Consider the following 20476-nt stretch of genomic DNA (forward strand, 5'->3'; position numbering starts at 1 on the left):
GGTAGTGACATTGGCAGACTTATGCTTTAGGAAATTTACTCTGACAGACATATGGAGGATGAATTGGAGTGTGGAGAAACCTGATGCAGGGAGACTAGTTAGGAAGATGTTCTCATAATCCAGGTGAAAAATGATGAGGGCCAGAACCAGGGTGGTGGCTATGTGAGTGGAGAGAATGGGGTGAATATGAGACATGTTATAGAGGTAGCTATGGCAAGATTTGGCAACAGATTAGATATGTGGAATGTGGGAGACTGAGAGGTTGAGACTGACACCATGGTTGTGAATCTGGGTGACTAGTGGGATGGTGGTATCCTTGACACTAATAGGGAAGTTTGGAAAAGGCATGGGTTTGGGGAGAAGAATGAATTCTACTTTGGACATGCTGAGTTTAGATGCTTGTGGGACATCTAGTTTGAAATGTCCAAATGTCCAATAATGCTATCTATCTATCTATACATAAGGCACACCCAATGCAAAGGAAGAGAGTTGGAAAATAGAGGGTCAAGTGGAAGGAATAGCAGGTAGGCCAGTGTAGCCAATAGTAGAGGACTGAAGTATAAGAAAACTGGAAAGATAAGAAGATTCCATGAAAGAGTAAAGTAGAATGGGCCACCTCAGGAGGTAATTCCCCCAACCCTCCTTCCTCATCATAGGGTTACTTGTCAGTGATGATGCTGGGGATTTACTGTTAAGATATGGGTTGAGCTAGGAGACCTCTGAGGTCCCCCCTCCTCTAACTCTGAGATTCAGCAATGCTTTTCACTTACAGAGTTTAAATATGAATGTCTGTGCAGTGAGGTAGCACAGTGGGTAGAACACTGAACATAGAATCAAGAAGACTTGAGTTCAAATCCTGGATATGTGCTCCTGGGCAAATCACTTAATTTCTTTTTCTTTTTCGCTTTTTGGAGGGCAATTGGGGTTAAGTGACTTGCCCAGAGTCATACAGCTAGTAAGTGTGTCAAGTGTCTAATGTAAAATGGAGATACTGAGACCACCTACCTCAAGGATCAAATAAGAACATGTATAAAATGCTTTTCTTAAAGCTCTACATAAATGCTATCATCATCATTATTAATGCAGTAAACCAACTAAAGGATATCTCTTACTATCTTGTTTCCTTTGTTGCTGACTTCTTTGTGATTTTTTGGTCTTCTGGAATTTCATGCCTGGGATTAGCATTCCTGGGATACTTTTTTGGGTTACAGTCTTTAGAGTAAGATAATGGCAGTCGCAGCTAACAATCCATATTGCTTTAAAATTTGGCAAATGCTTTACATACCTTATACTCCAGGTTCATAATAACCCTGTAAAGTAATTTCTAAATGTATTATTATCATCCCCATTTTACAATTGAAGAAATGGAGTCTTAATGACTTGGTCATTAGTCACACAGTAAATGTCAGAGGGGGGATTTGAACCTAGTTCTTTTTCAATGGAAGTGGAAGAAACCAGCATATGAGATGATTCCAATTTACCCCAAATTTAAAAGGTAAGTACATTTCCTTGCACCTGTCAAGGGCTGTAGAATTTTCAGTTTCTCCTTAGAAATAAGAGACCTTCATTACTGCAGAACAATGATTTTGTTTCTCCCTCTTCATTTTTTCCATTCTAGGGAAGCACTTGGAGACTCTGGAGATCGAAAGAAGGAGAGTGAGGAAGAACAGTCTAAGAGCTTCAAACAGAAAGAAGAAAGCAGATTGGTACGGACTGGGTAGCAGAAGGGTAGATTTAGGATGGTTCTGTAAGGCCACCGTGCCTAACCTCTTCTTGGATTTTTAATAGCTCTTTTCCTCCCACAAAACTATACGACTGAGAGGGACTTCTATAATCAAAATATTCCATTTCTCTGTCTTCAGAGAGAATGACATTTAATGCCAGACTAGAGTTTTCCTAGTCTGAGCTCTTAAGTGAAAGAATTTCCCTCATTTATCAATACAGTACTTTATTACTCCTATACTCAAAAAGATTTTTTTTCAAAAGCTACTTCTTGCCCCTCAAATAAAGACCAAAATCTTTAATTTGATATTCAAGGTTCTTCATAATACTGCCTTCATGCAGTCTCAAGGCTGCAAGTTCCCTACCCCTGGTACTAGACCATTGATTTCTTTGGCACAAAGGACTCCTGGGTGAAGAAATGCCCTCACCATGGTAGATCTTTCTGTAATTTGTAGTCTTAGAGAATTGCCTAGAGCACTGATTTGCCCTGGGTCACTCAGTCAGTATGTATCAGAGACAGTACTTGAACCTAGGCCTTCTGGGTTTCAAGGCTGACTCTCTCTCCACCATACCCTGCTGCTTCTACTAAATAAAGATTAGTCAAGGGGCAGCTAGGTAGCACAGTGAATAGAGCACTGGCCCTGGAGTCAGGAGGACCTGAGTTCAAATCTGGCCTCAGACACTTAACACAAAAACTATCCGTGTGACCTTGGGCAAGTCACTTAACAACAACTGCCCTCCAAAAAGCAAAAAAAAAAAAAAAGATTAGTCATAAAAGCCTCACCATTGCTCTTCATCTTTTGAGGAAATGGAGAAGGAACTTTTCCCATTCTCTACTGGATCTAGAACCACAAAATTTCAGAGGTGAGAAAATCCTCAGAGATTGTGTAGGCCAGCATCTACCAAAAGCATCCAGCCCTTCTCCAGTTCTGGCAGATGTTCATTCAAACTCTGCTTGAGCATTCCTATTGGGGAGAGGGGGAAAGGGACTTAGTACTTTTGGGAGTCGCTCATTCCATTTTGGGATAGCATCTTTCCTTAGTAATCCAATTTGAAACCTGCCCTCTTGAGGCATCTGTGGCTGGTGTGTGAATTGTATCTCCTCTGTTTCCCGTATCCAGAGGTTGTCTAAGCTGCTGCTTTGTGGCACTGAGCTGGTGACAAACATCCAGATTGCTGCTGATATCCGAGAGACTCACAGGAGGATAGATGAAGATGAAGCAAAGCGTCAGAGGTAAGGACCTCCACGGCCCTGGTGCCTTGTGAACTCAAGCATCTTTCTCTCTTCTTGAGGTCACTGAATTCTTTAAAATTATGATTGTCAGGACTCAATCAGCTATATTAGTCTCCCAACTTCTTCCTGACGTTAGTTTGTTAGGAATTACCAGTAGGCCTGGAAGTAGCTTCATATTTTCAGAAGAGAGAAAATTCCAAAAGCATTTATTAGGCACATGTTATATGCTTCCCTGAGAGGTAACATGCTATAATGGATAGAGGATTGACATTGGAATTAAGATCAGAGTTCAAGTGCTGCCTCTTTAACACATTAGCTGTCTCACAGTTGTCCTCCAAGATCAAATGTAAGGGCTTATTGGTTGTCATATTGCAGTTTTGACTCATTGAGCTTATGGTCCATTGGAATTCCCAGATCTTTTAAATATTTACTGCTATTTAGTCGGACCTGCTTGTGAGGATGATTTTTTGAAAAAGTATAGAATTTTATATTTATCCCTTTCAAATTTCATTGTACTAACTTCTTGGGGTCTTCTTGAAACCTGACTTTGTCATGTTAATTATCCCTCCTCACTTTGAGTTATCTCTAATTTGATAAGTATTTCATTTATACCTGCATCCAAATCATTGATAAAAATATTAAATAGTACAGGGCCAAGGACTGATCCTTGAGACATTCTGTTAGGCATCTCCCTCCAAGTTGATATTGAAACATTAACAAATACTTTTTGGGTTCAGACATTGGATTAGTTCGAAATTCTTCTAATTGTACCATTGTGTAGGACATAGTTCTTCATCTTTTCTAGAACAAATTTCTTTTGGAGGGGGGAAGGCAAGGCAATTGGAGTTGCAACTTGCCCAAGGTCACATAGCTAGTAAGTGTGTCAAGTGTCTGAGGCTGGATTTGAACTCAGGTCTTCCTGACTCCAGGGCTGGTGCTCTATTCATTGTGCCACCTAGCTGCCCCAAGTACCATATAATGTTAGCTGTCATAGTCATCTACCAAAGTTCTGAGAGTGATTACTTTCTATCATGGTTATCATCATTTCTAGTTCTGAAACTGTTTAATTTTTGTGGATGGGAACTAGAAGCTGCCAGTTTTATTGAGGAGGTAAGACAAGTATCTCCATGTGGGATCCTTTCTTATCTCTCAGCCATATTATGCATACTCTGGCCTTCACATCTAATTTCTGCTGTTTCCCTAATAGTCAAAACCTTCACTGATTCAATACATGCAAAAAGAGCTCTAAAGAGCCCTCAACTAGTCTATCAGACTATCTAGCCAGTGTTTTGGACTGCATGGTTTGTGTTTACAGAGTAGAGAAGCTGGAGAATGAAGTCAAGACCAGTCAAGACAAGTTTTATGACATCACTGCAAAGTGGCAACAGAGTAAGATGAAGAGGATTCCCCAAGAGCTGTGGGACTTACTCAATGGACAACAGCATCAATGTGCTTTGCTAATAGAGGAGAAGAACAAGCTTATTAACGATTTACAACAGGCAAGAATTTAATGTTGCAAAACTGGAGTGGGATCTGGGTGGGGCATGGTGCTGGCTTGGAAGAGGAAAATTAGTATTCTTTCTAGAAAAATTATTTCATCAGGTATTTTCAATTTGCATGTAGAAAGTTTTTTTTAACAATCATTTAAAAAATTTTCGAGTTCTAAATTCTTTCCTTCCTTCCCACCTCACCCCGTCCTTGAAAAGTCAAGCAACTAGATATTGATAATACATGTGAAGTCATGCCAAGCATTTCCATATTAGCCATGTTTGTTTTCTTTTTCTAGTTGCATGCCCAATTCATTAATCCTCTTTCTTGCTTTTATTGATATATATATTTTAGAGATGTAAATTTTCCCCTACATATTGCTTTGGTTGCATCCCACAAATTTTGGAATATTGTCTCATTATTGTCATTCTCTTTAATGAAATTATTGTTTCTATTATTTGTTCTTTGACCCACTCATTCTTTAGGATTAGGTTATTTAATTTCCAATTCTTTTCATTTGAAATTTTAACAATTTCCAATTACTTGTAAAAACTATTTTAACATTCTTATTTAAAAATTGAGTTAAAAAATCTCTTCTTCCTTCCTTCCCCTTCCCCTCATTCAAAATGCAAGCAATCTGATATAAGTTACACATGTATAGTCATGCAAAACATATTTCCATATTAGTCATATGAAAGAAAATGCAGACCAAACCCTCCCCCCAATAAAAATAAAGTTTTAAAAAGTATATTTTGGTATGCATTCAGCCTCAATCAGTTCTTTCTCTAGAGCTGGATAGCATTTTTCATCTTGAGTCCTTTGGAATTGTCTTAAATCATTGTATTTCTGAGAATGATTAAGTCATTCACAGCTGATCACCACACAATATCGCTGTTACTTTGTACATAATACCACAATACATTTCACTTTGCATTAAAGCTCATGTAAGTCTTTCCAGGTTTTTCTGAAAGCATTCCAAAAATATGGAATGCTTCGTGAATTTGTGTTTCATCCTTGCACAAGGGCCATGCTAATCTTCTCTGTATCATTCCCATTTTAGTATATGTACTGCCGAAGTGAGCATCTAATTAACTTTTAATCTGTGCTTACATAGCCCTTTATTAAATGTAATTTTTATTGCATTATGATCTGAAAAGGGTGTATTTAACATTTCTGCTTTTCCACATTTGGTTGTGAGGTTTTTATGCATTACTGTATGTTCAATTTTGCCATGTACAGCTGGGAAAAAGATATACTCCTTTCTTTTTGCATTCAGTTTTCTCCAGAAGTCTATTATGTCTTAATTTTCTAAAATTCTATTCACCTCCTTGACTTCTTTCTTATTTATTTTATGGTTAGATTTATCTAACTCTGAGAGGGGAAAGTTGAAGTCCCCCAATATTGTAGTTTTACTATTTCCTCCTGTGATTCATTTAGCTTTTCCATTAAGAATTTGGATATTATGTGATATAGTGTATACTGTAAAGTGTATTGTTTTTTTTCTTCTTTGTCTATGGTTCTTTTTTTTTTTTTTTAGCAAGATGTAGTTTCCATGCTTATATCTTTTAGTTAGGTCTATTTTTGCTTTTGCTTTGTCTGAGATCATGATTGATTACTACCTCCACCTTTGTCTCTTGAGTTGAAGCATCATAGATTCTGCTCCAGCCCCTTACTTCAAATCTATGTTTGATTCTCTGTTTCAAGTGTGTTTCTTGTAGTTTCTAATCTATTCTGCTATCTGCTTCCATTTTAGGTGTGAAATCATCCCATCTACACTCAGTTGTGATTACTAACTGTGCATTTCCCTTTATCCTATTTTCTTCTGTTTATCTTTCTCTCTCTTTTTATCCTGTCCCTCTTCTAAAATCTATTTTGCTTCTGACCACTGCCTTTTTTATTTGCCCTTCCTTTTATCACACCTCCTTTCTTTATCCCTTTCCTTTGCTACTGCCCTGTTGGGTAAGATAGATTTCAATTATGAATTAAGTATACACACACATATGCATGTGTGTGTATGTATATATATGTTTATGTGTGTGCACCCATGTGTTTGTATTTTCCCTCTTTGAACTGATTTAGATGTGAGTGAAGTTTAAGCATTACCCATGACCATTCTCTGCTCTGCATTTCCCCCTCCAATGTGAAAGTTCTTCCTTAGGCATCTCTCTTATGTGAGCTAATTTTCTTCATTCATCTTCTCCCTTCCTCCTTCTCCAAGGGCATCCCTTCTTCTTTCCTTCTTTTTTTTTGTGTCATCCCAACATAAATTGACTTACTCCCACACCCTCTATCTAACTGCCCTAATGATGACAAAGTTCTTAGACGATATATGTATCATTTTCCCATATAGACTGGTAAACAGTTTAACCTTTATTGAATTCCTTATGAATTCTCTTCCATGTTTACCTTTTTATGCTTCTCTTGAATCTTGTATTTGAAAGTCAAATTTTCTCTTCAGCTCTGGTATTTTCATCAGGAATGCTTGGAAGTCCTTTGATTAAATCTCTATTTTTTTCCCCTTGAAGGATTATACTAAATTTTGCCAGGTAGATTATTCTTGGTTGCAATCTCAGCTCTTTTGCCTTTTGGAATATCATATTACAAGGCCTCTGATCCTTTAAAGTGGCAGCTATGTGATCCTGACTGTCACTCTATGGGATTCAAATGGTTACTTTCTGGCTGCTTGAAGTATTTTCTCTTTGACCTGGGGGCTCTGGAATTTGGCTATAACATTCCTTGGGAGTTTTCATTTGGGGATTTTTTTCAGGTGGTGACTAATGGATTTTTTCAGTTTTTATTTTACCCTCTGGTTTTAGGATATCAGGGCAGTTTTCCATGATAATTTCTTGAAATATTATGTTGAGGCTTTTTTTTTATCATGGTTTTCAGGTAACCTAATAATTTTTAAATGATCTCTCTTTGATCTGTTTTCCAGGTCTGTTTTTTTTAATGAGATATTTAACATTTTCTTCTATTTTTTCTTCATTTTGCTTTATTATTTCTTGATGTCTCATGGAATTATTATCTGCTAAATTTTAATTTTTAAGGAATTGTTTTCTCCAGAGAGCTTTTGTACCTCTTTTTCTATTTCACCAATTCTGATTTTTTTTTCTTTTTGGAGGGGGGAAGGCAGGGCAATTGGGAATAAGTGACTTGCCTAAGGTCACATGGCTAGTAAGTGTTAAGTATCTGAGACTGGATTTGAACTCAGGTCCTCCTGACTAGAGGGCCAGTGCTCCATTCACTGTGCCACCTAGCTGCCCCTGCCAATTCTGATTTTTTATTTGCATCAGCAAAATTTTGTACCACTTTTCCCATTTGGACAATTTTATTTTTTCAGGTATTATTTTCTTCAGCATTTTTTTGTACTTGCTTTACCAAGCAGTTAATTGTTCTTCATGATTTTCTTCCTTTGTTTTAATTTCTTTACCTAATTTTTCCTCTTTTGCTCTTATTTGATTTTGAAAGTAATCTTTTAGCTCTTTTGGGTTTATGTCCAATTCACATTTTTCCTTTCAGGCTTTGCTTATAGCAGTGTTGGCTTCATTGCTCTCTTCTGAGTTTGTTTTGCTCTTCCCTATCACCATAGTAGTTTTTTGTGGTCAGGTTCTTTTTTTGTTGTTTTCTTATTTTTCCACCCTATTTCTTGATCTTGAATTTTATGTTGATGTTGGTCTCTGTTCCTGGTGTGGGAGGGGAGTGGGCCCTCTCAAGTTTCAGGGATTTTTTGCACTGCTGTTTTCAGAATTAACTTTTGGGGATTTGGAAGTTTTCAGTGCTTACAAGATGATATGATCTGGGGAGAGGTATGGTCACTGCTTTCTTGGTCTGCACTCTGCTCTTTACCCCAGAAGGGTCCTTCCTCCTTTGTGACCTGAAACAATGATGTTCCTTGTAGTCACCTGTCTCTTGGGATAGGAAGTGATACTAATCCTCAGGGTTTCTATTCCTTCTTGACCAAAAGTACCTCTCTCTGCTCTTGAGCTATGACCCAGAAGTGGGTAGCGGCAATATCCAGCGCTAGCACAGGGGTCCCCTGTAAAGTCTTTCTGACCAGTTGCCAGATCCTCTTTACTGTATCTGGCTTGAAAGCCCCCAAAGCTACTGCTGCTTCTTTTACCTCCACCTAGTCCCACTACTGGGGCTTCATCTCTATGGGCTCCAGGTCAGCCTCCCCACCACTGTGCCACAGATCTTTTTCCAACCTCCTATGTTGTTTTGGGCTGGAAAAATGTCTCACTTTGACCTTTTGTTGGCTCTGCCACTCTAGAATTCAATTTGAGATATTACCTTTTTTTTTTTTTTTTTTTGAAGAGGGAGATCAGGGCAATTGGTGTTAAGTGACTTGCCCAAGGTCACAAGGCTAGTAAGTGTTAAGTGTCTGAGGCTGGATTTGAACTCAGGTCCTCCTGATTCTAGGGCCGATGCCCTATTCACCGCACCACCTAGCTGCTCCCAAGACATTATCTTAAAGTTGTTTAGAGGGGAATGTTGAGAGAGCTAAGCTGAGTGCTTTTTCTACTCCAACATCTTGGCTCTGCCCCTGGAAGTCCATTATTCTTTTTAGTAATAGGCAGCATTTATATGATTCTTTAAGGTTTGCAAAGCACTTTATAGATGTTATTTTATTTGATCTTCATATAACAATCTTGTCAAGAGGGTCTTATTATTATTTGCATTTTTCAGATGAGGAAATTAAGGTTGATTGAGTTTAAGTGATTTTGCTCAGAGTCACATTCCTATTATGTGCCTGAGGTAAGATGAGCTAGGATTTGAACTCATGTTTTCTGGCCCCAAGTCGAGAGTTCTATACTCTGTGCCACTTAGCTGCCACAAGTTAGATTGCTGGGAGCTTACCATTCACTCTTGTCAGTTTAATTTCATTTAAAAAAATACTAAGAAGTATATGCACTCCCTACTTCTGTTTGCTAGTTCTTTTCTTTAAAAAACAAATGATATATGCATTAATATCTACTGCAGAAAAGAGGGAAAAATCCTTAGTGCAGCAAAGCTAACCCAATGAAAAAGTTTGACATCTGCAGTATTCAATATCCGTAGTTCCTTGCTTTTATGCCTGATAATTCTGCAGAATTCAGTGAAAAGTTTTACCTTTCTTCAGGTATCAATGTTTTCTATCTAGAAATTCACTCTGCCATACTTAGACACTGAGTAAGTATATCATTACCCCATTTTTATTTTAGAGTGATGAAAATTGCCTTTCAAGATGGGAGATAATTTGACCACTACCGTGTTTCCCCGATAATAAGACACTGTCTTATTAATTTTTTTGGAAAGAAAAACACCAGAGGGCTTATTTTCAGGGGAGGGCTTATGTTGTCCTGCCCCAGCTCTCCTCCACGGCACTGCTCTCAATGGCGCCAGCAAGCAAATCACTGGGGAAGAACAGGATGACGCGCTCACTGCTGCAGCTCTGATTGGATGCAGCTCGGAGCGCGGTGTGCGTTTCACCGGGGGGGGGGGACGGTGCATACAAAGGGTACCATAATGTAGCGTGTAGCGCAGGGGATCACCTTCACTACAGTAGCAATCTCAATAGGGCTTATTTTCGGGGGAGGGCTTATTTTAGAGGAATCTTACACAGTAAGGGGAGGGCTTATTTTCGGGATAGGTCTTATTATCGGGGAAACACGGTATATATATCTTTTATATACATAGTTTTTGCAGGTTGTATGCCCCATTAATCTTGTTGCTTCTTGAGGGCAAGGGCTCTTTTTCCTTTCTTTGCATCCTCAGTCGAGCTTTGCACAGTTCCTGGACCATAGTAAGCTCTATAAATAAGTGCTTGTTGACTTGACTTTAACACTGATGCACAATGAGTCAAGAATAGAGGCCTAAGTAGAATTTATAGCTTGCCTGTTTTTGTTTTGTTACCATTATCTGTCTGATTTTTCTTCTGGAGTCTAGACTCCTATTTCTCATTGTCATCCTTTCTAGATTGTCTGTAGGTACCTCAAGCTAAACAGACTGACTATTTTACCTCTCCCTGCCCCTTCCTTCTGACTTCACTATTTCTCTCTGTGTTACCACCAGAAGTTGGGTCTACTGTGTTTATAACCTTAGTGTTATTTTCGACTCTTCTCTCTCTATCATTTTCCCCTCATAGCCAATCAGCTGCCACCTCCACAACATCTCCCTTCTACATCCTCTCCTCTCTACCCCCACAGCCACCACTTTAATTTTAATACTACTTCCCTGGACTATTGCAATAGCCCCTTCTTGATTCTTTCTGCTGTCTTCCCATAAATAAGTCTGGGCATGGTGTTTCTCTGCTCAAAAATCTTCAATAGTTTCCTATTGTCTGCCTATTAAAATTTACATTCTTTTGCTTGGCATCTGAGGCCCTTAATCTTTCTTGTACTACTCTGCTCTTCAAGCCTTATGTCACATTATTCCCCTCTATATACTCTGTGTTTCAGACATATTGATCTATCCCCTGCCCCTACCGAACATGTACTGTATTTTCCTACTTTGACTCTTGCTGCTGCTTATGCCTTTTAATGCCTTCTTTGCCTATTAAATCCCCATCCTTCCTCAACTACAATGTTACCTCGTCTATGAAGACTTTCCTGAAGCCCCCATTTGATAATGATCTCCCTCCTCAGGTGTTTATTGCATAATATTGTGTATTATAGCTATGTATGTAATTGATTAAAAAAATCTCTTCTGCCTTCTGGACAGAAAGGTTTTAGAGGCCATGTCTTATATAAACTTTTTATATTCCCCAGTATTATCACAATGATGATCTGTATTGTATTATTATTATGGTTTCCCATATTTAGACTTCTTAAGGTCTTGTCTTAACCTAAGAAAGAACAACGTCAAAGTCAGAGGGAGGTAGTCAGCTCCCTATAACATTAGGTATTCAAGCAGAGATCAGATTTGTTAAGGAGGCTTTGGCAGAACCTTCTGCATTCTGTGAAAGGTTAGACTAGAGCGGGGGTGGAGGGAGTAGGGGAGTGGGAGGGGGTGTTTCTTCACCATTTTTGTGTAATAGAACAAAGCCTTTGGCAGTCTAGTGACACCTACAGACCCCTTCTGCAGATTATATTTCTAAATGTAGGAAATGAAATACATAGGAATCCAGTTTTATTGAAATAAAACTAACAAGGCATTAAAAACACAGGCTCACAAACCCCAAGTTAAGAACCCCTGGATTACATGAACTCTGAGTTTCGAAGTTAAACAAGTTCTTTGATTTTATGAGAAAGGAAAAAAAAATCCTTTCCATCAAGATGAATTCTGTCAGCTAGAGAAGATAAAGCCACAGCAAATGAATTTGGAGCTAGATTTAATTTTCTCTTATGTTAGGAATAGAACATTTAAAATTCAGTCACCAATGTTATACAGAAATATATCTCCATTGGTGCATGAGTAATTTTCTCAGTTAGCCTTATTGTTATTATTTTTTGGAGTGAGGGTGGGGAGGGAATATATTTACTTACATGACTCCAGTGTATGGTCAGATAAAGCAGAATATGACCTACAAATTACATTGAGGAGGCTAGTCCCTGTCTCATATCCTCCAGTGACAGACATTTTCTCTCTCTCTCTTTCTTTTTTTTTGGAGGGGGAAAGGCAGGGCAATTGGGGTTAAGTGACTTGCCCAAGGTCACACAAATAGTAAGTGTTAAGTGTCTGAGGCTGTATTTGAACTCGGGTCCTCCTAACTCCAGGGCCGGGGCTCTATTCACTGTGCCACCTAGCTGTCCCAAGATGCTCTCTCTTAACTGAGGCTTTTCCATGACTCTTGGCTGACTATTTTGAAGCCTCATTATTATTCAAAAGTCATAATTTTTATGTTTTTAAAGAAATGTGCTGGATGGACCCTGTTTGGTGCCACTTCTCCTTGGGGCTGAGGCTTTTCATCTTCTCTCCAGGAGTTAAAGGGAAAAGATGACCAGTATGTGAAAGATCTGAAGAGACAGGGCGACGACATTGCCCTGCTGCTGGAGAGGATGGAAGAACAAGTCAAGAACTTAATGAAGGCCTTCCGTCAGGAGCTCAGCCACATTGAGGTAGCAGAGAGGGGCGTGAGAGGAGGCACAGACGACTGCTAGTCCCGGAGCCTTCCTGATGTGCTAGGGAGGTGTCCCAAACAGCTCAATGCTCTGATCTTTGCTCTTTTAATATGCAATTTACTTTCCACCAGAGACATATAAGCCTCCAGATTTCTTTATGGGAGAAAAAAGGAAGGAAAATGGCAGGAGGTTTTTTAGTGCTTTTGTTGAATCTAATAATGATCATCATAATAGCTAACATCTGTATAATACTCTGTGCCAGATACTGTGCTGTGCTCTGTAATTATTATCTCATTCAATCCTCACAACAGCAATGGGAGGTAGGTTCTATTATTATCCTCCTTTTACAGATGAGGATACTGAGGCAGACAGTGGTTAAGTGACTTGCCCAGGGTCACACAGCTAGTAATCTGATCAACATGTGGGAGAATAAGAGTGGGTCCAGGGTCCTGGGTTTGCAGGATGCCTCCAGCAGCCCCCACCCTGGGGAGTCCAGGCCTTCTCTGTTTTGCATGCCTAAGCTTCTCTAGGGCTATCCACTGAGCTCTGCCTCAGCTTCATGCCAGCGGCGGGGGCTTTATCTTGTCCTGGAGTGCAGAGGCGGTCCCTGGGCCCACATGATTGGTTTCACTTTAGTGCTCCGAGGTTGGGTTCTCTTGCTCTCTACTTTTAGCTGCCCCTGGCACGGAGGTCTCTCAGCTCTCCTGAGGGATGTCTTGCCTTTGTCCACTGAACTCCTCTAATAAAGAGCCTGTTCCTTAACATTTGACAGCTGGGGCGGCCACTTCGAGCCAGGGGCCTGTGCACTTTGTGAAGAGGAGTGTCATTCTTTGTAAGGAGTGACATAGATCACTCCCCAAATTATGGAGCTCGTGCCTGGCCGAGGCAGGCTCAAGACCTTGGCCCTCTTTTGGTTATAGAGAGCATTTGAGCAGGAGCGACAAGAACTACTGGTCAGCAATAAGAAGAAATGGGAGCGGGAGATGCACACTCACAACTCCAAGGAGGTAAAGGGCAGAGGGGCGTATGGTGAGGGTGGCTGGTGCGCTCTGCTGCAATGCGCATGCTCCCTGGGTCTCCAGATCACTACAGACTCGTGGATGTGATGGCCTGCTCTGGGCGGTGGTTTGCACACCGTCTTCCCCCATTACAGTTTGCACTTTCCAAGCTCAGAGACCAGTGATTTTGCTTTTCTTTGTCTCTCTGGTAGTTAGCACAGTGCCTGGCTTACAGTAAGCACTTAATAGTTGCTTGCTGCTTGATTGACTAATTTTTACAGTGATCCACCCTTGGTTCTCTTGCCTGTTGGGCATTGTTGCCTGCTCGCCAGTGGTGAGGACTGCCTAATGCCATGTATATCACCCTCTGAGCCCACTCCTGCTATGTGGCTATTTCCTACCTTGTTTCACCGGACACCCAGCTCTCTAAACTGGCCATGAACATGCTTGAGGCAAAACAGGCATATTAAGACAATGGACATGGGTGAGAAGTCATAGAAATTTTTGAGAAGCCCAGGTCAGTATTTTCCTTTTCAATTTACAGATGTAAAGAAGAGGAGATGGTGTATAGACCACATAGGGGCAGCATCCAGAACCAAAATTAGACATTTGAATTTGTGACAATTTTCCCCTGAGTTCAGGAAGTAAGAATTAATGAAATGAGTGTAACCTCATTGAATCCACAGTGTAACTCACGTGCTCTCAGAGGTTTATAAAGCATTCTTCTCATTGCAACTCAACAAAGTGGCTAATGCAAGAATTATAATCCCCATTTTTCAGAGAATAAAGCAGATTCAGAAAATTGAATCGCACAGCCAGGAAATCAGCCTTGGGATTTGAACCGGGGCACCCTGAGGTCACATCCGGTGCTTTCTGCAGGATGCTGCTTCCCTTTTCCAAAGTGGGGTGGTGATGGTGGTGGTGCTGTGGGGGGCAGTGGGGAGGGTGCTCCTGCCAAAATTATGTGAAATATTAAATTCTCCCTGGGCTTTGTTCAGGTCACTCATGGTGAAGTATTGGAAAAGTTACAGTTGTTAGACTTTTGTTGTTGCTTCCTTTTGACCTCAGCTGGAGTATCTGATGAACCACATGAAGCGAGTAGAGGATTATGAGAAGCAGTTAAACCAGCAGAGGATTCAGGACTCAGAAGAGTACAACTCCATCAAGATCAAACTGGAGCTGGATGTGCAGGTTAGGCCCAAGGGGAAGGGAGACCGTGATCCATTCATCCTTTCTCTTTAGAGCTCAAAGAGGAAACACCAGTGACTGATTGCTTATTAGCTACTGGCTACCAATAATATGCTAGGGAAGTGGGGATGGAGGACGGTAGAGGTCGATTCAGCAAGTATTTTATTAACAACATGGGCCATGTCTCTTCTAAAGAGCTGGACAAGGAAGGTAAACACTCATCCAACCTGCAAGTGGCCCAAAGCTAGTTCATGCCTAGGGTGACAGCATCAGTCCCCCCCCCCCCAAAACTCTGAGCTGAAACAGCTGAAACCAGCAAGATGCAATTCAATAGGGATAAATGAGTCCTGAATTTGAGAAAAAGAAATTGCATGAGTACAGGAAGGAGGGATGCCTGACTTGACATAAATATGAATTTCATTCATATGAAAAACCATGAACATAAAATACAACCCAGCCAAAAAAACCCCCCAAAACCCACCCCAAACCTACAGATGATCAGATGGCAAATGCAGACTTAGAAAACAGGTCAGCTAAAATTCTCCTGATAAAACTCTTATCTAAATCTACTTTGTGGCTTATTTGTAGGGAATAATTCTTGGTGAGACCAAAGAGGCAGTTCAGGACTGGGTTATTGATGCAGAAAGCTGCGATGATTTTTTGATCAGTGTGTGGGGATTGGTGCAGATAATGACCAGTGGCCACGTGAGCCACAATGTCCTGCCACTTTGGCTTGTGTGGATTCTATCTGTCCGTGGTGATTGTAGTAGTGGTGCTCATGGGAAATCAGAGCCCAAAGTCTGGCTTATTTTGTTGTGCTTCTAAAGTGAGTGTTATCACTCGAGTAGATTCACTGTTGCTCGTCTGAAGAGATCACAGGGACATGTTCTCATGGGAACGAATGCAGTCATTAGTCAGGACAATGGCGAGCACCTGCTTAGATTGCACGAATTGTTCCCAGAACTCTCCAGTTGCAGCTTGGTCACTGTGCCCTGACAATGACTTTAATCTCCTAGGTCAGTAGTTCCTTCTTCCCTGTTCATCTTTCAAATCTGACCCAATGTGGATTAATCCTTTGTCTTTTCAAAGCACCTGTGAGGCTGTAACTTGTTCAGCTGTATTCCTTTTTTTTCCCCCGGGGGAAAGATCACAGCTGTGAGACCTGCTTGGGTACCCATAGCCTAGTTCTTTGCCTTAGCTGACTCAGAAAAAAAATCCCAAATTAGAATGTATATCCATAGCCAAAATTCATCTGTGGGCTAGTAATAATAAGTAACTAGTAATATAAGTACTATAACAAGCTAGTAATATAACATTCACAGTCAGTCTTCATCTGTGAGCCTAGAAATGTAACAACTATAATAAACATTGATCCAAGAAAATAAAGCACCTACTTTTACAGGTTCCATAAGCTTAATAAAATAAAAATCTTAATAACAGCTAGTATTTATGTAACACTTTGAGATTTGCAAATCTTATGTTAGTTCAGCTGATCCTCACCACAACCCTGGGAAGTACTTGCTGGTGTTACCCTCATTCTGCAGATGAGGAAAACTCAGGCTGTAAGTGACTTGCCCAGGGTGATACAGTTAATAAGTGTCTGGGGGGGGGGGGGGGGGGTTCAAACTTAGGTTTTTTTGAGTCCTCTAAATCCAGGCCTCTCTCTGCTATACCACTTACCTGCCTCCTGTTTTCTTTAAGATGGTTCAATATTCCACCTTCTCTGTGAATTCATTCTTGCTGTTCCCTGATTGTAGATGCTTTTACCTCTCATATTATTATGTATTTGCTTTCTATTTTGTATGGTTCACAACAGGCTCTCTCCAAAGCACAACACATTTTTAAGTTTCATCTGCCTTATTAGCATTTTTCTCCATCTCTTCCTTCCTTCCTTCCTTCTTTCCTTCCTTCCTTCCTTCCTTCCTTCCTTCCTTCCTTCCTTCCTTCCTTCCTTCCTTCCTTCCTTCCTTCCTTCCTCTCTTTCTTTCTTTTGCCTTTTGGAGGGGGAAGGTAGGGCAATTGGGGTTAAGTGACTTGCCCAAGGTCACATGGCCAGTTTTGTGTTAAGTGGCTGAGGCCGGATTTGAACTCAGGTCCTCCTGACTCCAGGGCCAGTGTTCTATTCACTGTGCCACCTAGCCGCCCCCTCTCCATCACTTTCTTAAGTCTAGACTCTATATGGTCAACAAAACAACACATCAAGTCCTGATTTATAGTATTTGCTCATTTCTGAGATTCAAATACTCACATTGAAAATTTAACAACCAGATTGTAATAATAATGATGATGATGATAATGATGATTATAGCTAACATTTACAAAGCACCTATTATTTGCCAGGAACTATGCCAAATGCTTTCCAAATATTATTTCCTTTGGTTCTCACAACCCCGGTTGGGGTGGGGGGTGGGATTGCTATTATTATTCTCATTTTGCAGATGAGGAAACAGGCAGGCAGCAGTGAAGTGACTTGTCCAGAATCACAAGAATTTCCTAACAATTCACTTAGGAGAATAAAGAATTTGACCCTGACTAAGGGGCTGAAATAAAAAGAACTGAGGCCACACTAATGACCTATTAGTGCCCTAGATTTTATCTTGCACACTAATTAAGGAGCAGATGTGGGCTCCATATTTGAAGGTGGAGTTTGAACCTCTTGCTGAATAACCGGATTTTTATCTCAGTAACAAGAAATTTATTCTTTATTGCAGTCTTTATTTTTTTGACTTGTTAATGCAGTCAGCTCCAGTTCCCTACAAGCTAGTTATCTATCAGGGCTGGCCAGGTCACGAGTATGGCCTTGCTCTTAGACCTTCCTGTACCTGTCCCACTTCTGCTGACTTGCTCAACAAGTGGTTCAATGTCTTCCTAGAAACAGGAAGAGAAGGAAGCCCAAGGGAAGTTTGCCTTCAAGGGTGGCGGACCAGGCCAAGCGCTCTTTTTCCTTCAACAGGGTGCACGCAGGTGCTGCCTCTGCATTTCCAACGACTTGATGACCCCTGTTCTATGTACCTGCTCTCAGAAGGCTTGAAGGAACAAGTCAGTGTACTTGGGTCCTTAAAAACCCTAAAGGTAGTTGCCTTAATTTAGTTTTATATTTAAAGAGCCCCAAGGTTTGATGAAGACCAAAGCTGTTGTTATGTCACAGAAAGCTCAATATTATGAAGCCTCAGAATGGGGATTTCACAAGTTCTTGTGTGCAAAATTGAAGCCTTCTCTGAAAGCCAGTGGGCATTTCTGGTTGGGCTGGTAGTGTCTCTGAGCCGTCTGCTGTTGTGTAACAGAGTGAATTGTGTGTTAATTATAGGTTTCTCTTTTTCATATTAATGAAAAATGTTCACGTTGAGTGAAGCTTCGTGAGGTCACAGAATTCTTGCCTATAATACTAGCTTTTCTGAGAATCTGGAAGAAGCTGTTCAGAGCTGAAAGCATCCCTTTGGTAGTGTGTGTGTGTGTGTGTGTGTGTGTGTGTGTGTGTTGTGTGTATGTGTGTATACACATGCCACCTTAGAGCCCACAGGGTGCTTCTTCTCTCTCCTGCAGCCTTCTGCAAACTCTGTAGCCTCCTAGAATATGTTAAATTTTGCTTTTAACAGATACTAGAGCAGCAGCTCCAGCAGATGAAAGCAACTTATCAGCTAAACCAGGAAAAACTAGAGTATAATTTTCAAGTGCTGAAGAAAAGAGATGAAGAGAACACAATCATTAAGTCCCAGCAGAAAAGAAGGATCAACCGGTAAGATAGAGTGATGCATCTTTCTTAGGGGATCTCTCCTCTTTTGCTTCTCTCTCACATTTAACACTTTGACCTCACCATCCCTACTTCTCTCTTTGCTCCCTCCCTCCTTCCTTCCTTCCTTCCTTCCTTCCTTCCTTCCTTCCTTCCTTCCTTCCTTCCTTCCTTCCTTCCTTCCTTCCTTCCTTCCTTCCTTCCTCCCTTCCTTCCTCCCTTCCTTCCTCCCTCCCTCCCTCCTTCCTTCCTTCCTTCCTTCTTCCTTTCTTTCTATAGGATAATAACTTAAATGTATGGCAAGGTCAAGTGAAGGTTTTAAAGGAGAAAAGTAGATTTGATCATGTTTGTAGACAACAGCAAGATACGCAGTGGTAGAAAGGGAGAAATTGAAAGTGAAAGAGAGGGATTAATGGAGCACTGCTGATTGTTGGAAGGAAGGGGAGAGGTTGGTCATAAGCTGAGAGGGTAGCCTTGACAAAGTGGCAGGAGTAAAGTGAGGAGGTTGAGGGAATACATAGAAAGGTTTTGAGATGTGGAAAAGGGGAGGAGAGAAGGAGCTCATGGCTAGTGGTCTCTATTTTCTCAGTATAGTATAAACTTAAGGACATTTCCTGAGGGAGAAAATTATGGGAGAGGTTTTGAGTGCTGGGAAGAAAAGGGTTAGAGCTTCTACTGGCAAGAATGAGATAGAAGTTCCATCAAGGAAAAACAAGTTTTATTGTAGAGCGTAGTTGAGCTTTAATGAAATGAATGTGCAGAAACCTAATTGGCATGGTGGTATAACTGCCGATAGCACTCAGCAATTCAAATACAGCTGGAGAAGATGGATTGTATAAGTGATCCAAAGTTGAAGATTGGCAGGGTATGAAAGGCAAGTGGTAAGGGAATGAAGGGTGAAGGGCAGCATAATTGAGCTAGTCATTCATAGAAGCAAAACACTGAAGAGAGGAGAGACAAATCAGAGCAGACATAGTGAATTGGAAAAATAACCTTCCTCAGACAAAAAACTCCCTGAAAGTTAGAATAGTACAAACAGAAGATAATGACTACACAAGACAACAAGAAATATTAAAACAAAGCCAAACAAAAAGACAAGAAAAGAAAATGTAAGATATCTTATAGCAAAAACAATTGACCTGGAAATCAGATTGAGGAGGAATAATTTAAGAATTATTGAACTACCTGAAAGCCATGAGAAAAAGGGTTTATATATCACATTTCATGAAATTGTAAAAGAAAACTGCCAAAATCTCTTAGAAGGCAAAGTGTAAATATAAGGAATCTACCTGAAAAAAACTCCAAATCTAGAGTTTCCAAGTCAGAGAAAACATATTTCAGGATTCTGGGAAGAACAAGGTTCAAGTTCCAAAGAGACACAGTCAAGATCATACATGATTTAGCAGCCACCACTATAAAAGGAGCTGAGGGCTTAGAGCGTGATATTCCAAAAGGCAAAAGATATGGCCTTAGTACTAGAAATAACTTATATAGAAAACTGAATGATTTCCTTCTTGGAAAAAGTAGATCTTTAATGAAATAGAAAACTTCCAAGCATTTTTTTTTATTTTTCAAATGATTTATTAACTTCTGATTTACATCATTCATTTATGCCAGATTTTGAGTTGCAAATTTTCCCCCCGTTTTTCCCCTACCCACTGCCCCAAAATAGCAGTCCCACAGGATATCCCCTCCACCAATCTGCTCTCTCCCATATCTTCTCCCATACCCCCTTTGACTTTTCCAGTAGGGTATACCCCAGTGCCTGTATATCTTATTTCCCAATTACATGTAAAATAGTATTAATAATAGTATATATATATATATATATATTTTAAACATTTGATTTTAAAACTGAATTCCAGATTCATTCCCTTCCTCCCTTGTCACCCACCCTTACTGGGAAGATAAGCAGTTCAGTATAGGTTGTACATATGTAGCTAATGCAAAACATTAACATAGTAGATATATTGTAAAAGACTGACTATATTTCCCTCCCTCCTATCCCACCTCACACTTGTTCTATTCTCTACTTTGATCCTGTACCTTTTCAAAAGTGAGTGCTTCCAACTTCCCT

General features: G+C 40.3%; 1 protein-coding gene and 1 non-coding gene across 2 annotated transcripts in view; one reads left to right on the forward strand and one right to left on the reverse strand.

The window, feature by feature from the left end:
* The window catches only part of DRC1 (dynein regulatory complex subunit 1), a 50719-nt gene that overhangs the window by 10903 nt on the left and 19340 nt on the right, over positions 1 to 20476 (forward strand). The window contains exons 2-8 of the mRNA XM_069072282.1: positions 1619 to 1706; positions 2844 to 2956; positions 4272 to 4455; positions 12343 to 12480; positions 13404 to 13490; positions 14550 to 14672; positions 18266 to 18405. Coding sequence (XP_068928383.1) covers positions 1619 to 1706; positions 2844 to 2956; positions 4272 to 4455; positions 12343 to 12480; positions 13404 to 13490; positions 14550 to 14672; positions 18266 to 18405 — 873 coding nt within the window. The remainder of the gene's footprint in view (positions 1 to 1618; positions 1707 to 2843; positions 2957 to 4271; positions 4456 to 12342; positions 12481 to 13403; positions 13491 to 14549; positions 14673 to 18265; positions 18406 to 20476) is intronic.
* On the reverse strand, positions 5422 to 5528 carry LOC138149305 (U6 spliceosomal RNA). Its single transcript, XR_011165281.1, has one exon. It is a non-coding gene; the product is annotated as a U6 spliceosomal RNA (small nuclear RNA).

This window comes from Petaurus breviceps, unplaced genomic scaffold (assembly GCF_028583685.1).
Source record: "Petaurus breviceps papuanus isolate PSGF00001 unplaced genomic scaffold, PetGlider_PUasm1.0 90845, whole genome shotgun sequence".
Lineage (NCBI taxonomy): Eukaryota > Metazoa > Chordata > Mammalia > Diprotodontia > Petauridae > Petaurus > Petaurus breviceps.